The 22,500-nt window shown below is 49.7% G+C and overlaps 1 protein-coding gene across 4 annotated transcripts in view; it reads left to right on the top strand.

The window, feature by feature from the left end:
• The window catches only part of ctnna2 (catenin (cadherin-associated protein), alpha 2), a 334,212-nt gene that overhangs the window by 272,037 nt on the left and 39,675 nt on the right, over positions 1–22,500 (top strand). For all 4 annotated transcript variants that reach the window (XM_077015531.1, XM_077015540.1, XM_077015558.1 and 1 more), the window contains 2 exons: positions 1,834–1,914; positions 10,143–10,295. In XM_077015531.1, the coding sequence (XP_076871646.1) occupies positions 1,834–1,914; positions 10,143–10,295 (234 nt within the window). The remainder of the gene's footprint in view (positions 1–1,833; positions 1,915–10,142; positions 10,296–22,500) is intronic.

Genomic DNA, 22,500 nt, shown 5'->3' with positions numbered 1-22,500 from the left:
GTTAAGGGCAGGTCTTTTTTTAGCTGTCCTTTCTTGTGATGAGTTTGGTTGTGATTAGTTATCCCCCCCTTTCCTCGTCCCATTTGCCGCCTGTGCCGTTCGATCCGCTCAGATATTGATATCGGTAGTAGTGCCGTCGCCCGGAGATGTAGGTGAATCTCAAGGCCCGTTGCTTAGCAACATGGTAATTCATTCAGCGATTTAGCTTTTTCCCGTGATTTTTGGCATCCAGTGCAGTGTGTTGCTTCTGCAGCTCCGTTTCACTGAGCTCCGTCCGCCTTTCCTGGCACTGATTATGTACTGGTTAGCAATTCAGGGAGGTGAGGCTGAAAGGGGCAGATTTGATTATTTATTTATCTGAAGATCGGCTAAGCTTTCTTGGTGGTCAGGACATTTCACATCGTGTTCTTTCTCTCTCTCTCTCTCTCTCTGTTTCCATCTCTCATTATTTTTTTTCTGTGCAACCTGTATTTAGAGGAAGGAATGCATGGCTGTTTAGGTTTCTATGGCAATGCATAAAAATAAACAAATACAGTCCCACGGCGCTTTAAACCAATAGCATCTGAAATGGCATGTAAAGAATGAGTTCAAATGGCTTAAATCAGCCGACAGGCTTGGAGAAACTGGGGTCTCTGGGTGTCCGCCTCGTCCCAGAGAGGAGCAGGTGGTCGTTAAAGGGTTGCATGTGAGTGGCAGGCCTCTTGGCCAAGGTCTGTCTAAAGCGGACACGCTCTGGTTCTGGTTTATTGTTTGTATTTTCTTCTTGGGAGGAGCGATTTACAGTTGGCCCGGCCCGAAGTGTGTCAACAGGACGTTTGTAGCTGACGTCCGGCTCGGTTTTGATATAGTTATTTCATTACATCTGATATCATTATGCTAATGAGTCATGATGGATTTACTTTGATAGATGAAATGCATAGGCGTCTGACCATTAAATATCTCTCAGTTAAAAAAAAAAACTTTAATGTTTTACCATTTTAGATTTTTGTACTCGTGCCTTCGGTTTGTTTCGTCTCACTTTTCTGAGAAGCATTTGGCTGCTTCTGTCTTGCTGTCCATATTTAATGAGACTGTGTGTGTGCGAGTGTGAATGTGTGAATGCGTGTGTGTGTGTCAGCGTGCGTGTGTGTGTATGTGTGTGTCGCCCCGGGCCGCATCTTGGCTGTTGAAAGGGACAGACGGACTGATGAAGAAAGCAAGAAAGAGAGAGAGAGAGAAAGAAAGGAGGATAAGGAGAGATAGACAGAGCCACAGACGGTTGCAGCCGCGGGCTGCCGTCCGTGATTATGGGAGCTTTCTAGCGCCCCCTCCTGGTGCCAGGTAGAAGCTGTCTGGCAGTTCAGACCCCAATGAGGTGGGGCTGGCGGTGTGTCTGTCTCCTTACCTGTTCCCACTGACCCGTTCTACTACCCCTGCCTCCCACACCCTGGGCCCTGTCCACCCCATTATTCCCACACAAGTCCTAAGGAACCTCACTGGGTTTGATCAGTGTTGGCTTGGCACATCCCTTCCCGTCTCCGGCACCACAGCACTGACTCAAGGCGCCACTCCCATCCAGACTCGCTGGCTTGCTGCCGGTGTGACTCCATCGTCCCTGCTGCCGTCCCACTGTTGTCTTTGTGTTGTCATCTCCAGGGGACTCCTGTCCCTGCTGAGGTCATCTGGCCCTGGGCTTACCTCTGCTGACACCTCTGTAAAGGGCAACAGTGCCACGTTTGCCAGGAGACTTAGAAAAGCCCCTGTGTGAATGTGTATCTAAAGTACTAATGCTACAGGTATAAAACTGAATATCTCTCTCTCTCTCTCTCTCTCTCTCTCTCTCTCTCTCTGTAGACGGGGAGGAAAGAGAGGGGCGACCCCCTGAACACCGCCATCGACAAGATGACCAAGAAGACTCGGGACCTGCGCAGACAGGTGGCTGTTCTCACTTCTCCTACAAAGTCCTTATGTCTTTCTTTATGAAGGTCTTCATGAAGGTCTTTGTGTGCATCAGATTAAGTTTTTGCGTTCATCAAATGAAGACTTTGTGTGTGTTTTCAGCTCCATTTTGGCCCAGTCTAAGCTGAGGTAGGCACGGAAACCTGAATCCATCTTCGAATGGATCTCTTTTATTTTCCCGTTCTTCTTCATCAAAGGACTCGAAGCCCTCGAGCTCTGAAGCTCTGTTATTTTCGTCACTATTTTCCAAAACTGCTGTGGCAACTACAGCAGCTGCAATCTCAACATTTTAGCTGATCTAGATATTGATTGGACGAGGAAGGAAAGGTTTCTGATTCGAGGGACACATCCTTAGTGATGTCATTATTGTCTCTTGGTCAGTTTCGTACAGATTGACACACGAATCCACCAGTCACACGCTGAGAGTAGGTGGGTAAGACCTCGGTGACTCGAACACATGAATCACATGGTGAGAGGCTGATGGTATCTTAACTTCTCTCTAAGCTCTCACTGCCTCTTAACCCCTGCTCTCTACAAAACTGAAAGGGCAGATTTAACAGATTCAGGGAATGTTTGAACCATATTTCTGCGCTGCATTATTGCAAAGATATTATTAGAAACACTGAGAGACATCAAGGTTGATTTGCAACTGAGTTCTGCGATTGCAACAGGTTAACCTAGATACAGTATACTAGTAATTTCTAATGCCAATTTTCATCATGGTTTGAAAGAAGATGGGGTAAAATGAACCACGAACCATTATAATCAGACATGTTCATAAATGCATACAATCAATGCTGGTTTTATGAAAGTTCTCAAATGTACATATCAAGCGTTATGAAGCCATTGCATTGAAGTCGGGTCTCATGGCCACAATACTGGATGTAGCTGATTTAGACTTTGGGAATAAAGCAGCTTTTCAGGGGGAAGCACCATAGGGAGTCCTTTAAGATCCAGCTGTGATGCACCGCAGTGTTCAAAGTCTGTCTCCAAGTCTGTTCCTGCCCAAAACACACAGTTCCTGCAATCACAGGAAGTCTGTTAAAAGCTCCGCCCCCTACTGGGATAAATGAGCCCGTGTCGGGCAGGTCAGGGAGCTTTCATGTGACCGCCAAGACCAAAGTGAATCTGTCCCCACTTCTGTCATACTTTCACAAAAACGAGCTTATCGTTTTCGGGGGCCCTGCATCAGGTCGAACGCTGTGTTCACGCTTCTCCATTCCCCTGCAGACAGACGCTGGCTAGACGGGGTTTTTTTTTGGAACCGAGATAAGAGGCTTGTGTAATCCGACATGCAGGTCTCGCAAAGAAACCCAGGACGGGGCGAGTGCACTTACAGGACACTTCCAGCACCGATCGAACATCCTGACACCCAGACGTCTGTGGAGCGAGCGTAACTTTTGGGGAATCCAACAAACCCCTCCTCCTCCACCACACACACACACACACACACACACACACACACACACACACACATTCTTTCATTTATTATTATTATTTTGCTGCTAAAGCAAAGGAACCTCTTTCGAGGGGTGGTGGGGGATGGCTGACTGAGTGGTCTGCACAAGCTCTCGGGGACACGCAAGACGGGAGCTCGGCTGCGAGGGAAATCTCAGCTGTGTATCCCGAGCGAGACTGTCTGAGACGCGTGCGTGCTGAGATTAATCTGGGATTAGCCCTACCCGATTTTTACTCGTCTCCATTAGTATGACCAGGAAAGACCAGACACGTCACACGCACATCCAAAAATAGCCTTCTTATACTGACATGCTTTATGAATGCAGTCAGCTCCTCTTCTGAAATCCAATTAGAGGGAGTAGTCAGTGTGCCAAGGCCAGCCATTAAAGCAGGTTACCCAGAAATCCCTCTCTCAGACGCAGGCGTCCCGTCCTTGCGTGTGGAGAGTCACCCACGGGGTGACGTGAGCATTCATGGGAAATCCAGATCACAGCACAGTTTGCAAATGCAATGAGCAGTGTTGCTCTTTTAACAGAGTCCCCCCCACACACACACACACACACACACACACACACACACTTCCAGTGCAACACCAATCACACGTCAGCTCTAGCACTACCTATTTTAATTTAGATATCATAGTGAATACATAAATAAGCAAATAAATGTGCAATGTTTTTTTCTGTCTTTAATCACGTACAGGATCAGAGAGGAGTGTGTGTATGTGTTTGTGTATGCGGGACACACACTCACACACACACACACACACACAACTGTTGGCGCGTGTCCCCTCTAATCTCCCTGGACTCGGCAGCATCTCATAATTGGAAACCATCTTTTAAATTCTTCACCTCTTTCTACCGGGGCTGTAAATATGGCCACGCTGTGTTTGAACGCAGTGGCCAAATTCAGCAGTCGTACATCATGCCTCTCATTTCCCCTCTCACTACTGCACCCCCCCCACACACACACACACACACACACCCTTCTCCACGACTGCTCCACACACCCCCACCCACCGTCCCTGACCAACATTGGGAAAGGCTGTAAACATCCACCCACTACCGCATTAGAATTCACCCATAAAATAAAGGAGCTGTTTGCGGATTTGCCCGGGCAAGCGCTTTTAATCCTCTTAAGACGTTTATTTCATTATCTAGCACTGTATTACGTGAGGTGAGATGTTTACAGCGGCAGAGAGGAGGGGACAGGGAGGAGGGGGTGTAGTACAGTAAAGTGCTTTAAAGGAGATGAAAAGTGTTTGATGGTCCTGATTTACTTGGCCCAACAGGCTTCAGTCTATCTTCTCGTCCCTCACGTCGCACCTAGCGTCTGCATCGACACTGCCACCAGTCACATGTCCCCGTCTGCACCGCTGCTGGTCACATGACCCAGCCAGCCTTGCTGCTGGTCACATGACCCAGCCTGATTGCCCTGAGGGCATTTTCAAGGCCAGCGTGTGTTCTTTCAACACAGCATGATGAGGGTGTGTGTCTGTTTTGCATGCGCACTCTCACGCAGAAGTATGTATTCTCAAGCCAGATTGCATGTCCATACAGAAAAAATGAACCTGGCACCAATCCAGATCCATTCAAGGTCTCCAAACCTTCCATCAAATGGATGGGGGCATCATTATCCCATGAAATCAGCCTCGACTCCGCATGGTCTCCACGGCAGCGGTCTCCACGGCAGCAGTCTCCACGGCAGTGGGTCTACGGGTTATCACCGCTCCGCAGGCTGAACCTTTCAGAACTGAACCGAGCTGCTTCTGGTTGACAATTGCAGAAGGTTCAACTGTAGATGTAGAGAGGCTGTCTGGAGCGCTTTTGAGGTTCCGGGGAGCAGTCCCACCTGGATCATATATTTATGGAGCTCAGACCACAGACCACAGGCCAGGCTACCTAGCTGGGGGGGTAGAGTTTGTAGAGGATGTTGTCTTAATGCTTGCCTGTGTAGTAGAGATTAGAGAGAGAGAGAGAGAGAGAGAGAGAGAGAGAGAGAGAGAGAACAAACCAGAGAGGGAGATTACTGTACTGGCTGAAGGGAAAACCAGGTTTTCATGGTCTATCACCAGAATATCTGTATTGGTCCAGACCCGAAAAGAGTTTCCTCCCATGCTTTAACTTAGCAGAGTCATTAGTATGTGTGTGTGTGTGTGTGTGTGTGTGTGTGTGTATATATATATATATATGTCATTGGTTGGTCATTTTTGTGGCAGGAGTACATGTAGTGGGTGATTTGGCCTCGTAGGGGCTGGAGGGTGAGAGGGTGGTGTTGGGTGGTGTTGGGTGATGTTGGGTGATAATCCAGCAGTCCTAAGGTGATTCCTAGGCCAGCAGAGGAAAGCTCTCTGACTGCAAACCTGAGCTGCAGCAGTGCCTGTTAACTGCTGTACGAGAGGGGGAGTGAGCTGTAGAGAGAGAGAGAGAGAGAGAGAGAGAGAAAGCAGGAGAGAGTCTGACCCAGAGAGAGCGAGAGGGATGGCTGAATGAGACAGGAAAGACATGCAGACAGAAAAAGGCCGAGAACCTTTAACGAGAAACCGTGGCAGAGCCGGGAGAAAACTGATTGCGGGACCGAGTGTAAAAAAAAAAAAAAACTGCCTGGAACGTGACGATCCAGCTGTTTTGAAGCTTGATGAATAGTCCTAATTGAGAAGAGGGGGCTGATGAGTTTGGGGACGGGAGCCCTGAACGACGGCGCCTGCTCACGCAATTAGTAATCCCCCGACGCACATCCGCCTACCCGCTGGAACCGAGCCATGTGTTCAAAGACCTGGCGCCGGGTTCCTTCTAAACGCATCCGTCACCAACACCACCAACACCCCCCTTCCCCCCCCCCCAGCTGCTTTCCCTGTTGGGCCCGTGATTGACAGCTGACTTGAGGACAAGCTTCCGGTGACGCGCAACTTTCATAAGCATATGTTTCTCTGTTTTAGCCTTTCTCTCTCTGTGACTCTTTCTCTCTCTCTCTCTCTCTCTCTCTCTCTCTGTCGCTACAAAGAGCTCATTCTGTTTCTTGGAGAACTTCATTTTTGCCGACCTCTGTGATACTTTGCATTTGCATAGGGCTCTTATCTTGAATTATGAAGGTGGGCTCCCGTGTTTATCCATGCTAAGATGAACTGGTTGCTCACCCTGCGTCCCACCACCCAAGATGCTTTGGGAGAGAGCCCTTTTATCTCGTCATGCTCTCGCTCTGAGGTCCAGTATTCCTGGCCAACCCCTTCCTAGGATAGCCATGGCTGACTGCAGGCTTGGTGCGGGGTCTCGTGGAACTACAGAGAGAGAGAGAGAGAGAGAGAGAGAGAGAGGGAGGAGCAGTGGGCAGAGGATGGGGCCAGACCACCTCCATCATGAAGGCCCTCATTGGGCACTGCTGGTAGTATTTCGAGGTGGGAGCTCTCCCGATGCCAGGCACAGATAACCGCTCTAGCTGGCTCGCCGTGATTACGGAGCGCTAGGACTGCAGGACGGTGGCAGGACCTCAATCTGTCATGGCTCCGAGCCTGATAACAGGCTCCTGTAGTACCCACCACCACCACCACCGCCCCATTTTGTGGTTTCCCTCTGCCGCTCCCTGTCTCCGGTACCATTATGGATCCGCGAAACATTCTCGCATAGCCGGCCCGGCTCTCGCTGATAAGTCTGGAGACTCGAAACCGCATCGCCTACGCACAAGTAGGCAAAGATTCGTGCTTCAACTTTAGAATGAAGTGTTTCTGCGGCCGTCCATGTCTGCGGTCTGTAGCAGCTGTCTGGTTGAGGGTGTGCTGCCAGACATTCAGGCATGGCTGCTAGTCAACCCAGCTCCCTCATACCACACGCTTAGACCTGGAGGATCACTGGGAACACCAGCATGCAGTAATGGCCCTGTTGTGAGCCTCAGATGGGCCCCAGCCAACCCACCACATATTAAAGTCTATTTAGAGCTGTGCAAGCTGTATCCCGATACCTGTGCTGCTACATTGTACCATTGTTGTGAGGACATAACTGCTCATGTTTGGACCAGACTCTCTGCGATTGAGCCCCTCCTCCATTCCCCCATTCCTCCATTTCCCCATCCCTCTATCCCTCCATCCCTCCATTCCCCCATTCCTCCATTCCCACCATCCCTCTATCCCTTCATGCTCTGCTCACTGAGCTGCTCCTTCCCAGAGAGTGTTACACACGGGGGGGGATCTAAACAGTTTACACAAATGACAGCAAGATCAAGAGCCAGCTCCTCTTTCTCCCTCCCGCTCCCTCACTCTCTCTCTCTCTCTCTTTCCCCCCCCTCTCTCTCCCTCTCTCCCTCCCTCTGCCTTTCTCTCTTGTTCGCGGCCTCGTCTTTTCTCTTCACTCGCTGGCTCCTTCCTTCCTGCAAACACTGTTGCCGATATCAGAAATGAGCGCCGTTACTCGGGTTTGATTTGTGCTGTCTGTTTTGCTTAGCCGCACCCACGCCAGCCTGTCTCCCCCCTCATTGCTCTTGACATTTTAATAAGAAACGTTCGGCTCTTGACCCAAAGGCTCTCCCCCTTGCTATCTGTCTAGAATCGCAAATTAACCATTAGAAAAGGGAACTGCGAGGTTATGAAGCCTTTGATAAATTGCAGCACCCTGTAACCCCCCCCCCACCCCATACACCCCCACTCCTCTTCCACCCCCAACATCCACCACCCCCACCTCCTGCCCCATCTTTACATAATTGCGTGTTTGTGATTTTGTCGAACCTCCAGCGCCTTTGAACTACTAAAGCTTGAAAACAAACTACAGGGGCGGTGATGTCTAGAGAGAAAGTCAACATGGAGTTTCTAATCTGCGGTATGTGCAGGTCCACCCGGCCGAGGCCCAGGAGCACATCCTCGCCTCCTGTGTGATGTTCTCAGTGGGCATGTTCACCACGCTCTCTTTGACGACGGGTTTCATGTCTGAGCACAAGCCTAATTCTTAGGCATACAGTTTCCTTAAAAAAATAAAAAGCATATTTGCCAAAGTTTAATCTCATATTTGAAGATCATAGTTCTTTTCTCTTCAATGTTAGTCGAGCTTTAGTTATATACCGCGTAAATTTTCCATTGCGCGATTTCAAATTCAGTTCGATTGAGTTTTCCACGTTGGCCATCTCTGAGGTGTCATCTGGCTGACAAATTTCAACCACGGAGAGGGTGAGCAGAAGAAAAAGAGACTAGAAGAAAGATGGAGGGAAGGAGTGAAGAGGTGGCTTCACAGGTTTGGTTTCCTTTCTTCTCCGCAGCAGAGCAGGGCTGCTTTTCTCCAGGTGTCAGCTCCTGTACCTCTCCACAGGTATAGCGTTCCTTCTCTCAGGCAGCGCTGCCACACGCACCCTCTGTTCCCAACAGCCGTCCCCACGCCGCTTTAAGAGAGACCAAACTCTGCAGTGCATTGTGGGAGCTGGTCATCCAAAGGGCCTTTAGAACGGGCGAGGAACGTGCTGGATGCTTGGAAGAAGCAGATGAGGGCGTGCAGGTCGGGCTCTCGTGCGTCCCGTGGCTCGTTTTAGAACTGCAGTTCCCCTCTCAGCCAGCAGGGCCCTTTCGTTCTGAGCGGAGAGCCGTCTGATGCTTTGCCTTCAGAGTAATGGGCATGTAAACCTACCCTGACCGCTGCATAATCTGCTACAGGGTCTCCTGCCACTTATCCTGGGACACAGTCCCAGTCGCAGATGTGTCCCCCCCCCCCCCCCCCCCCCCCCTCCTCCGGGCCAAGCCAGGCCACAAGTGCAAATCCTTCCTTCAAGGTTATTACACACGGCACCAGTGTTTATTAACACATTTCAAATCGAATTATCGACGCGCGGGGAGATGGATCATTAACTGCGAAGCGTGCGCTGGTTTCTGAACTTACCGTCCAAGCGACCAAGAAAGCGCGGGAGCGAGAAGCGTGCGCGTCGGGCTGCCGAGCTTCGGAGTGCACCCTTCCCTCGTGCACTCCCCCTAGCTTGCAGTCAAGGGCCCTTCTTGTTCAGTTCGAAGACTGGCGACGGATTCAACTTCCTGGCGAGCTGTAATTCATCATTACTGTCTCTCCAGCCCCGTCTGGCTCTTCGAGCCTTTTTAATTGCCCTGGGTACAGTACGTGCACGCTTGACTGGCTGATAATTAGCTTCGGTTCACAGTGTTTGCCATTGTCTATCAACAGCTTATCGTCTCGCGAGCCCTCCCCCGAGAACTTCCTGGAACAATGTTTCCTCCGTCTGTGATTATGACTGATGCTGACCACATGAGCTACCCTGGCCCAGGGTGCCAAGAGCGAGATTTTCTCACCAGTTGCATCACCCTTCCTGTGCTAATACTAGTGCGAGACAGTGCGAGAACAGCAGTTTGTGGTTTTGTCAGCCTTCCTCGAGATGACTTTGCTGCTCTTGAATAAAGCGTTGACTAACGTGTGCACGCGTGTCTGCGGTGTTGTGCACCTTCAGGCTAGGAACCTCGTGCTAAACTCAATCGCTGTTACTAACTGAAGAAGTGTGAGGGTTCACCGCGGCTAGGAATCTTTTGCAGGTATCCCCGGTGCTCATTTAACAGTGTTGAGGACAGTTTTGGGATGGGCACTCCTTCATAAATATATCTATTAGGCCAAAGGTTTGGACAGGGTAAAGCTTTTATAGGAGATGACATTTCATCAGAAACCTGTTTTACAGCAGGACGGCTGAGCGTAGGTCTTTGTGTACTGATGGATGCTTTGTTCAGTTGTTTTCTCTCTCTCTCTCTCTCTCTCTCTCTCTGTCCGTCTCCCCTGCAGCTGAGGAAGGCCGTAATGGACCACATCTCGGACTCCTTCCTGGAGACTAATGTGCCTCTGCTCGTCCTCATCGAGGCGGCCAAGAGTGGCAACGAGAAGGAGGTGAAGGAGTATGCGCAGGTGTTCCGCGAGCACGCCAACAAGTTGGTGGAGGTGAGTCCCACAACCCCAGCCAGGCACCATGTGATGCAGCCCTCAGTCCCACTGCAGAAGGTCCTCCCCACCGCCAGGGGGCGCTGTCACGCGGCGCGGCAAGGCCCACCGCACGTCACCACACGGCACATGTGGGCGTGTCCCAGCGAGAGACCCCCCTCCCCCATTTCCACGACACCCGTGTCCTCTCCCCTATCCGCTCTTCTGGGAGATAGACGGCAAGGCAGCTAATCGGCTTAAGGATAGACGCGATGCTTATCCGCGCCCGGCGTTGGCCGACGTGTCAGCTGCCTGAAAGGCCTGTAGATAACGCGCACCCCGCCAGGACACGCTCGTCGCCGTCGCCCGGCTCCCCGTGTTGCTGCGCTGTCGAACGCTGTGTATTCTCGTCATGTCTCTCTGTGTCTCCCCCTCTCTGAGGCTCACGCAGGCGCCTCTGAGTCCAGCAGATATTCCTGAACTACTGGGCTTTGTTAAGTAAAATGTACCCCCACTCCTCTATGGGAGTAGAAGAGAGCAGTGCACACCCTGCTGCCTGAGTACAGAGGGCTCCAGTCCAGCCACTGTACCCCACAGAGGTCAAGGTGCTCCATGAGACTGGACCAGTGTCTGTGATGTAACGTCTGCAAGGGGCCTGTGTTATTAATCTTGTACTACACCATGGATAAAGGCTAGAAATATTCATTATCATACCAGCTCATTCTCTCTCTCTCTCTCTCTCTCTCTCTCTCTCTCTCTCTCTCTCTCTCTCTCTCTCTCTCTCTCTCTTTCTGTTTTTCTCTCTTCTTCAAACTCCCTCAATTCAAACACACATAAACGTTTTGCAGGGAGGGCCCTTCTTCCCAGAGCGCACGTAACTCTGCTGTGGTTACTGTGCTGCTTCCTTGGGTTGGAGGTTGGAGATGTTAATAAAACAAATAGGAGACCTTCCCCTCTCCTCCTATCACCCCTCCACCCATGATACCATACCTATCACCCCTCCACCCATGATACCATACCTATCACCCCTCCACCCATGATACCATACCTATCACCCCTCCACCCATGATACCATACCTATCACCCCTCCACCCATGATACCATACCTATCACCCCCCCACCCATGATACCATACCTATCACCCCTCCACCCATGATACCATACCTATCACCCCCCCACCCATGATACCATACCTATCACCCCCCCACCCATGATACCATACCTATCACCCCCCCCACCCATGATACCATACCTATCACCCCCCCACCCATGATACCATAACTATCACCCCTCCACCCATGATACCATACCTATCACCCCTCCACCCATGATACCATAACTATCACCCCTCCACCCATGATACCATACCTATCACCCCTCCACCCATGATACCATACCTATCACCCCCCCACCCATGATACCATACCTATCACCCCCCCACCCATGATACCATAACTATCACCCCTCCACCCATGATACCATACCTATCACCCCTCCACCCATGATACCATACCTATCACCCCCCCACCCATGATACCATACCTATCACCCCTCCACCCATGATACCATACCTATCACCCCCCCACCCATGATACCATACCTATCACCCCCCCCACCCATGATACCATAACTATCACCCCTCCACCCATGATACCATACCTATCACCCCTCCACCCATGATACCATACCTATCACCCCCCCCACCCATGATACCATACCTATCACCCCTCCACCCATGATACCATACCTATCACCCCCCCCACCCATGATACCATAACTATCACCCCTCCACCCATGATACCATACCTATCACCCCTCCACCCATGATACCATACCTATCACCCCTCCACCCATGATACCATACCTATCACCCCCCCACCCATGATACCATACCTATCACCCCCCCACCCATGATACCATACCTATCACCCCTCCACCCATGATACCATACCTATCACCCCTCCACCCATGATACCATACCTATCACCCTCCCACCCATGATACCATACCTATCACCCCTCCACCCATGATACCATACCTATCACCCCCCCACCCATGATACCATACCTATCACCCCCCCACCCATGATACCATACCTATCACCCCCCCCACCCATGATACCATACCTATCACCCCTCCACCCATGATACCATACCTATCACCCCCCCACCCATGATACCATACCTATCACCCCCCCACCCATGATACCATACCTATCACCCCCCCCACCCATGATACCATACCTATCACCCCCCCACCCATGATACCATACCTATCACCCCTCCACCCATGATACCATACCTATCACCCCCCCACCCATGATACCATACCTATCACCCCTCCACCCATGATACCATAACTATCACCCCCCCACCCATGATACCATACCTATCACCCCCCCACCCATGATACCATACCTATCACCCCTCCACCCATGATACCATACCTATCACCCCTCCACCCATGATACCATACCTATCACCCCTCCACCCATGATACCATAACTATCACCCCTCCACCCATGATACCATACCTATCACCCCTCCACCCATGATACCATACCTATCACCCCTCCACCCATGATAGCGTCAGCACTGGACCATAGCATGTTGTCTTGCACTGTAATAGCTTTATTCATTCATTCACTCATTCACTCTGGCTGATTGACGCATTGATTGCATCTTGTTGAACAAAAGCACCACAGAGCATCTACAGCATATAGAACATAGAGTATATAGAGCATATAGAACATAGAGCATCTACAGCATATAGTACATAGAGTATATAGAGCATATAGAACATATAGTATATAGAGCATATAGAACATAGAGTATATACAGCATATAGAACATAGTGTATATAGAGCATATAGAACATAGAGTATATAGAGCATATAGAACATAGAGTATATAGAGCAGGGGTAATCAATTAAATCTTTCCGCGGTCCATTTTTGGCAGATAGCTCAGACCTTAGGTCCAGGTCCGCGGTGTTGAGCGGGGGGGGGGGGGTGGTGGCGAACGAAAGTTGTTGAGCGGGGGCGAACGTAACACTCAAATGGGTGGTGAACGTAACACTCGTCTAAAAATAAATTCTCCGGTTTAAAATATAGTCTCCCGTTAAAAATTTTTTGGCATTTGGGTCCGTATCCAGTTAATCAGGAATGTGATTGGGTCCGGACAGGACGGCGTTCGGGTCCGGATCCGGACCGCGGTCCGCCATTTGGTGATACCTGATATAGAGCATATAGAACATAGAGTATATACAGCATATAGAACATAGTGTATATAGAGCATATAGAACATAGAGTATATAGAGCATATAGAACATAGAGTATATAGAGCATATAGAACATAGTGTGTAATGGTCCATCATAATCCCACTCTGGTGTTTGTCCGTGCTGTCTGAATGGTTGTGTTCACTAGACTCCTTACCAAACCCAGCCTGCAGTCCCTGAGCCCAAATCGTTTTTACCCCCACTGTCTGTGGGGGTAAAACAGCTGTTTGCCTCCAACTCTTACACTCCAGGGGAAACAGACCTCCATATCAAAGTGAAGGCCATGGTCTTTCTGATTAAAGCCCAGCTGTGGGTAATGATGAGTCTCTGTCTGACATGCCTATGGTCCCAGTGTGCCCCCCCCCCATCTCTCTCTCCTCCTCTCACCCTCTCTCTTTCTCTCTCTTCTCCTCTCATCCCCTCTCGCTCTGTGCTGGGCTCTGAGCATCCTCAGACGTTCTTAATTGACGCTCTCCCCTCTTTATCCTCTGCTCATTAACATCATTCCGCCGTGCAGTAATTGCATTACCACCGACCAAAACCTTGACATGCTTCCTTTAATTGAAACACATGGGCTATAGAGGATGTTAATTGCAGTTGAGGGTTCCTCTTCCCCCTCCTCATTGTGCCGGTGACCAAAGAGTCTTTGGCATGTCAGTAGTGGTTTTAGAGAGCTCGCTGTCTCTCTGTCTCTCTCTGTCTCTCTGCTCTTCTCAGCCTGTGTCTCTGTTTGGTCAGCTTTAGTTCCCCAGACCCTGCCCTCTCCTATTACACTCTCTCATGCCTGACCACTCCTGATCAGGTTACCTGTAACCTCTGCATCTCCGTGCAAAGACGTCGCTAATTTATCCTCCATACCACATATAGTGTCCAGTCCATGAAGACACACAATCTCTTCACCTCTGTGCTGCCGTGGTGAAGGCCATCGTTGGACACACCCATCTGATCACATTACCCCCACCCGCCCCCACCCCCTTAATTCAAGCTTTAATCCAAACCCCCTGGTGTACTCTCTCTTTCTCATTAATCTGACATCCCAGTATCCCTGTGATACGTGCAATCCATTTGTACAGAATCCCCTGGTAACATTTTATCCTCTTGTACGCCGTTTGTTTGCATGTATTTGAATACTCTTGTAGGTCCCTTTTCCTGTTTTATTTATCCATTTTGCTTGAACTTTGTGTGTGTTTTCGATTTTTAATTTAGTTTCTCACATTTTATGGCCATTCAGATGCATTATTAATGAGGCACTGCGAGATCTCGGTTCGTCCACACTGTCTTCCCACTGAATGAAACCAGGCAGCCACCACTGTATCCCTCATTAATGCAGATTGCAGTACTTTGGGTGTTATTGTTGGGTTATGTTCTCCCAGTAGGGCAGATGGAGTTCTCCCACTCACTCTTCGCTCCTTAAGTACAGGCTTAAGACTTCAGAGAGCACAAGCACCTTCCAGACGCCACCGTGCGTCTGTTCTGTTCCCCATCTCGCAACTGAAACACTCACCAACAATACTTCACACGTTTCACTAATGTTGGCCAAAAAAACGTCGGTTTGATTCCTAGATTGAAGTAACACTGCTGTTACGAGACTGGGCAGGTCTATTTCACAGTGGCTGATGATAAATCTTTTTTTTGTTTGTTCCTCCTACAAAGAAGTTACAAGGAACCCCCTCTTTGAGATGACCTAGTTCGTATATATATATATATATATATATATATATATATATATATATATATATATATATATATATATATATATATATATTCACACTGTATGTGTGTGTGTGAGAGAGATTGTGAGTGTTAGCGTATGTTGTTGGCTAAGTAAAAGGCCCATTCTCAGCTGATTATTGATTACCAGATAAGGATAGCTGGATGTGAATTGCACTGTGACTTGTTCTATATGTTGTTCATGTACTGTAAGGAGGGCACCAATCCCAGTTCCCCAACCCATCCAGAAGAGGCTGCTTCTGAAGTCCTTTTCCACGCCGGCACCGATCCCATTTGTGGCCGGCCGACACTTGGAACACGGCGGCGGTTCATAAACTCGTAGGGTCTTAAATTCAAAGCACTGACCTTCCTGCAACAGACAGAGCACAGGAAAGAGGGAGCACACACAGAATAAGCGCCTCCCCTTAATGATTATGCAGAATCGATATCGGCCCAATGGTAACCGATATTGAACCAGCCTTCGGGGCTTCGTGGCCCAAGATGCACTGCCTTGAGCAGTAAATATTACCCTGCGGAGGGGGGTGGGGAGGGGGAGGAGGGTGTTTTAAGCAGCCGTCTCGTCCACGATGGATGGCTGTTGGGACAAGTCTATTTGCGACGACTCTGGCTCACAGGGTCGGAGTTGTGCCCTTTTCCAGAGCTATTGGCCCCCGGGGAAATTTAGTAGCTGAGACTTTGCTCCTTCCGTGGAGGTGGACTGATGGATCAGCACCCCTTTCCCTCCTGCGTTCAGCTAAAAAAAGCACTTATTTTTAGGGCCCGCCTTCAGAAGACGAAGTCTGTCGCGCCCAACTTGTCCGAGCCGTCCGAGATCGCCGCGGTTTCCCCCGAGGCTCGTGCGGGAGGAGCGCCATCGTCCAGTCTGCCCGGAACACACTGCAAACGTTTTTACTGTGACTGCCACATACCTGTAATCACAGCGTAAAGTTCGTGCCTTTATCGCTGCTGTTGTAGAGGGAGCAGACACAAGGTGCCGCCTCCGACAGGCGGGAGGACCTGCGATTCATTTCAAACACGTCGTCGAGGATCTTCTAGCGTAATCACCTTTGAAGGTGCGTCCTAGCAGTGATGCGGTGCAGTTTCAGAGGAGATGTAGGTCTGCACCATAGCTCCTTCTGCCCACACGCCGTGACTCAAACCCTCGAGTGGAGTTCATCGCAGGACGAACAGTTCCATGTCGTGCATCTCTGATCTTGTGTTATTTCACAAATGTTTACTTTTAATATTGCAGTATTTGAGAATTTGCACTTGGATAAATAAAAACCACATCCGCTGCTCTCGGAGCAAATGCTACATGTATAATTGCACACGAGCAAATTACAAGTCGATATATAAAACCCAACCATGGTGGTACATCCTAATCTCCTAATTCCACCATGAAATACTGTCCTACACTGAGTGACCCCAGACCCGTGACCTTTAGGGCTCTGATTGTGATGTAATATATGGTCCACGATCAGAAGTGTGTGTTTGAGGATCAATAGCTCAACCAGATCGGCAGATAGCCAGTGGTTTGAGGTAACAAGCATCCATTTCACAGGCCCCTTTATTGCAGCGATCAATCTGAGATATTAGTTATATTGTGCCAGGCCCGGCACTTAAACTGCCAATACGAGGCCGTGACGACCAATCAAGCGCCTGACAGCCCCCTCGCCTCCGTCAGCCGCAAACCATGCAGATGCTGACGTGGTGGCGTTTTTGATGGGGAGGGCGTGGCCGCTTCTGTGTGGCGAGCGTGATTGGCCGGGCAACCCGTCCCGCTTTCAGGGCTTCAGAAAACAAGGTAGCGGAGATAAGTGTCCATTTCAGACGTGTGGTGGACGGGTCTGAAATGACTTCTCGTGCCCTGAGAGTGTGTGTGTGTGTGTGTGTGTGTGTGGGGGGGGGGGGGGTGTGGGGGGGGGCAGAGATGAGCGTAGTCTCAGTGGGTCTGTTTTTTTGTAACTGCTGTGTTTTAGATCATGTCTAATGTTTAATTGAACTGATTGCTGTGTACTCCCTCAACCTGTCACACAACAGCTGCTAGTGTCTGCCTGCACTCCCTTCAGCGTGCACACACACACACACACACACACACACACACACACACACACACACACACACACACACACACACACACACACACACACACTCTTATTTAGTCTACAGGGCTTGATCTACAGGCAAAAGACAAAATAATTATAGCACAACTGCTTCATCCTCAGCACATTCTGTTGTGCCTCAACTTGCTGCATGACTGAGTGTGTGCACGCAGGTGTGTGTGTGTGTGTGTGTGTGTGTGTATACATCTTATCTAACTGCAATAACACTTTGAACAGTGAGGCCCATTAAGCATTGAACCAGACAGTTAATTTCTATTTCATAGTCCGCAGGTTTCTAGCATTTCCAATTCAGCCTGCAGTCCAAACCCCCCCTCCCTCCTGAACGTCTTGCCTCATGTCATTAGACTGTGCAGTGATGGTGCCGAATGCATTTATTTGTACCAGTTAATTTCCGGCAATTGAATATCTGAATGTAGCGATCTACAGCTGGCCAAATTGAAATGCCATTGGTCAGCATGGGCTGGGTGGACACTAGTGAGGACCGTTTGAGGACGCCAGGGAGCCGGTCTTTGGATCTTTGGAATTAGCCCTTTCATATCTCGTTGAGGACAGAGTAAATACTGCAGAGATAGCCATTATGTAAGGTTTTTCCCAGGCGTGCAGTTAACATGATTGGGGTGGTGGTGAGAGGGATCAACTATTGTTAGGGCAGCCCTAGATGTTAGTGTGTGTGTGTGTGTGTGTGTGTGTGTGGGGGGGGGGGGGGGGGGGGGGGACCTGCAGGGCTTTTGTTAGGCCAGACGTAGAATGGAGGGAAAATGAAATCAGACTGCCCGTCACCTTAACAGCATAGATGTTGTCTTTTGTACTGAGGCTGAGTGGTGGGGAGAGAGGGAGGGGGGAGAGAGAGAAAGAGAGGGAGGGAGGGAAGGAGAGGGAGACACTAGAAGAGAGAGCAGGAGGAGAGAGGGAGATGGAAATATATAGGGGGAGAGGTAGAGAGAGAGAGAGCAGAAAAGCAACTCTTTAGGGAGGTGTGAAGCTCTCACTGGATAACACAAGACATGTTTTTCTCCAGTCATAACAGTTTGACGAGGAGACTTCCAAAATCAATTCTGCATGACGGATGTGACCACAGTAACTAGCGTGTTTACATCAGTGTCCTATAAATGCTAGCTGTTTTCTCACATCATGAAAGCATGTTTTACAATTCCACCCACAGCCTTACCCCCCACGGCACAACACACAGGGCCACGCGCCCAAACACACAATGGACGCAGAAAACGCAGAAACGCCTTTCTCCCCGAACGCAAGTGCCAGTATCGGAAATGCGGTCATCGTTACCTCACGGCTGATTCCGACGTAACAACGGCAGCTAACCGACCCTTTGGGTAGCGACTATCTTTTGGCTTCGCGCCAGCAGAGGGATTGTGGCCCATTTTGCAGATCCGAGTCTAAAATGGATTAGAGGAGATTATGGATGTCTAAAGGAGAGAAGGAAGACTGCTCTGACGTCGCATGCTCTCTCTGTCTTGCCTGGTCACACGTTTGTTGTAATGTGAAAACCTGCGTAAACACGTAGCGTTTCTAGCCCCGCAGGAGCTGGGGAGTGTGGCGCTGGCATTGATCCGCCTGGCACACTCACAGGCGTTTGTTTCTTCTTCTTTATTAATTTTGTAAGTGTTGATTATTTATGTATTTTTTTATACTTTTGTCTCTGACCTCCCTCAGTGCTCTTACATCTGTTTAAAAGACAGACTGAGTTTATTCTCTTTTTTTCTGCTTGGGTTTTTAATGGGATTTTAGTAAGTGAGTTTTAGTAAGAGGGTCCTTGTGCAGAAGCTGGTGCGTTCTGGATATTTTGGGTCGTCCTTCGTCTTTGTCTGGTAGAACTCATCATATCTCTGGAGCTAAGATATAAAAGTGCTCTTTTTACTGCTGGATGGATTTAAAGTTAGTGAAGAAATGGATAACCAGACAGACAGAAAGCACAGCAGGTTGTTGATGAAGATCCAGTCATTCGTGCCCAGCGATATCTCCTACAGGACCATGGCAATAAGGAGGGGAACTAACTCACCAGGATGAGAGGTCAGGTCCCAGGAGCGTGCGCTTGTGGAGAGGGCGGTGTCAACCCTGTTATGGTCATGAACAGCTCCTGTTACAAATCAGCAGTGACCCGATGTCCTTCTGCGTTTCCTCTTGGCACTGTGACTATTTGTTATCATTTCATCAGTATTCTGTTGACTACTGGGCAAAACCTTTGATTGTCAATTTGAAACTTCAGTATAATCACCTGAAGCTTTGGCATCATCCAGACTCTATCATCTTTAAACCCAAATATAACTCATACTGTCATAACTGAAATACTGAGTGCAATCCATGTGTTTCAGGATCATCAGTAATCAGGTTTCAGCACACGACAGCACAGTTTGTTTAACATCACTCATTTCAAATTTAGAGATTATTGTAAATTAATATGAAGCCTGCAGGTGTAACCTTGAATAAATACACCCACCCTTGATATTAGAAGCTTCTGTGTAATAAGTTAAGGCTTGACGTTTGATGAAAGGACCACTCCACAGATGTTTCATCAAAACCAGGAGAAGAGAGAGAGAGGCGCTACCTGCAGGTGTGTGTGCACTAGAAGTGTGTGTGTGTGAGAGAGAGAGAGAGCATGAGAAGAAAGTGAGTGAGTTCAGGTGAAGGCATACTGGTTTCGGCCCCCTCCTTATGCCCCTCTCTTGAGTGGAGTGTCCATTTTCCCATAAATGAAAGTCACTCAAATGAAAATCTATCTCTATCCTCTCTCTCTCTCTCTCTCTCTCTCTCTCTCTCTCTCTCTCTTCCTCTCTCTCCCCCCTCTCTCTCCCTCCCTCTCTCCTCTCTCTCTCTCTCTCTCTCTCTCTCTCTCTCTCTCACTCCCACCTGCTCCATCCTCTCTGCCCCATCTTTACTCCGTGACCCCCTCTGCTCCTTTCTTCCTAATCCTCCTGATCTCATCACCGTGATCCTGATCTCACGCACACGTTCAGTCATTGAGCTCCACAGCCAGCTTCTGCTCGGACAGCCTAATTACCACGAAGGCGGCGCAAATTGTTTGTGCCTGATAGAGTAGCTAGTCGTCGGGTGACTAGACTGCACATCATTGTTGTAATTTTCGAGGAGATCCCACTCCCTGTATTGACAGAAGGGTCCCACGTCGACAGCCTCGCACGTCTTTGTCTATCGAAATTAATTTGCCCCGTCGTGGCTAGTGAGCCGAATACCGATGAGAGCCCAGAGTCTCCCGGAGCCGTCGCGTCGGACGCAAAATTACTTCTTCGTAATCGATGGGCGAGTTTTCCTCTGAGAGAGGCCCACGCACACAGACCGGGGTGGCCGCCTAAGGAGGAGTAATAAATACAGGCAGGTAAAAATGTGACTAAGACGGATGGAATTCTCATCTTCAAAAATAAATAAATAAATAAATAAAGGTTGCCACAGCAATAGGCTTAAAGGGTTGTAAAGGGTTGGAAGGCTCCCCAAAGTTACAATAGTGGTTAGCAACAGGTACAGGCAGACAAATTTGTCTCTTGAAGACCTTATTAAGGTACCAGAGCTACCAGCTCATTCAGTTGTAACGCTTCAGAGATCTCGGACTGCGGTGTAAGTGTATGTTAATGAAAGCACTACACATGACTGCTCCCTCTGCTAATTAAACTAGTTGTGTATAAACAAACTCTTTCTTAAGCGTTACACTGGCTGCTGGGATTGGGTTTTGTTCACTGCGGTTGACGGAAGGCTACATGTCTGCCCAATGTCCTCTATAGGGTGCTGTACATTCATTCTAGATATTAATTTTGTCCTCTGTGTAAAACACACACATACACCCACACCCACATCCCATTTCTGTCCCGACAGTATACCTCTCTCTCTCTCTACCATCCTATTACAGACGTATTACCACAGCCCTCAGTGCAGAGCAGTGGATTAATGGCCCATTAATGTGTAGCCTGCAGGACCAACCTTGGTGCAGTCTCAGGATCTGGCCTGCTGAGCCGTGCTGGAGGACAACTCCAGCCTGCGGATAATAATGGGGGTCTCTCCCACCTCAGGCTACCCTGCCCCCCCCCCCCCCCCCCCCCTCTCTCTCCTGGGAGGGGACAGGAGCTAGCAGGTGTGGGGCCAGGTGCTAATCGCCCCCGCCCTGCAGAGGAGAGAGAAGGAGGAGCCCTGGGGAGGAGTGGAGAGGAGAGTGGAAGTGGGGCTCTTCTCTCTCAGACCGTCTCTCTCTCTCTCTCTCTCTCTCAGACCGTCTCTCTCTCTCTCTCTCTCTCTCAGACCGTCTCTCTCTCTCTCTCTCTCTCTCAGACCGTCTCTCTCTCTCTCTCTCTCTCTCAGACCGTCTCTCTCTCTCTCTCTCTCTCTCAGACCGTCTCTCTCTCTTTTACACACCCTCTGTCACTCCTTTCTCTGCCTCTCTAATCTCTCCTCCTCTGTGAATTTACCTCTCTCTCCACCTCTCTCTCCACCTCTCTCTCTCTCCCTCCCTATTCAGTAATGTCTCTTATTAAGTCCTAGCATGAGCTAGCAGTGCCACGGGAAAGCTGCATTATTTTCCTGACATCGTTCTACATAAAACGTTCTTCCCCTCTCGCCTAACAATTATCCCCCTGACAAACTCAGCCAGCTCTGCGGAGACCAGCATGGCCTAATGACAGATGTTTTATGACATGTTATGAAACGCGAAAGCCGAGCGCCGCGGCGATTAATCGGTGTGTCGCCACGGCAACCATATCAGTCACACGCGCGGTCGGCTTTGCCTCTCCGGTGACTCGGGGGCGCGGTGACTCTGACTCTCCTTGTCTCGTCTGCCCAGGGCCTCTGCGTGTCCTACAGCCCTGCGGGCGGTACCGGTACTGTGGGGCAGTGTTTTGTGCTAATGACTCTTGCTTCGGCCTCCACCGCTAAACCTGACATCCTGCGTCACCAGACCTCCTGCGTCTCCTCTCCTGGAGTCCACGCAGGCATTGAGAAGGTCTGGCGGGTCCGAGACGTTTGCTCCTGTTGAGTAACGCGCTCCGCTCCGTGTTGTGACTCAAAGATGGTGCGCTACTGATGGGGGCATTATCCACGGGTCAGAGGTCGCGCTGTAAGCATCCACTCTCAAATGGACCGGCAGGTCAGACACACTGGCAT

The sequence above is a fragment of the Brachyhypopomus gauderio genome, chromosome 1, assembly GCF_052324685.1.
Source record: "Brachyhypopomus gauderio isolate BG-103 chromosome 1, BGAUD_0.2, whole genome shotgun sequence".
Taxonomy (NCBI): Eukaryota; Metazoa; Chordata; class Actinopteri; order Gymnotiformes; family Hypopomidae; genus Brachyhypopomus; species Brachyhypopomus gauderio.
Note: the sequence above shows the minus strand (reverse complement) of the source record. Positions and strands in the feature narration are given on the sequence as shown.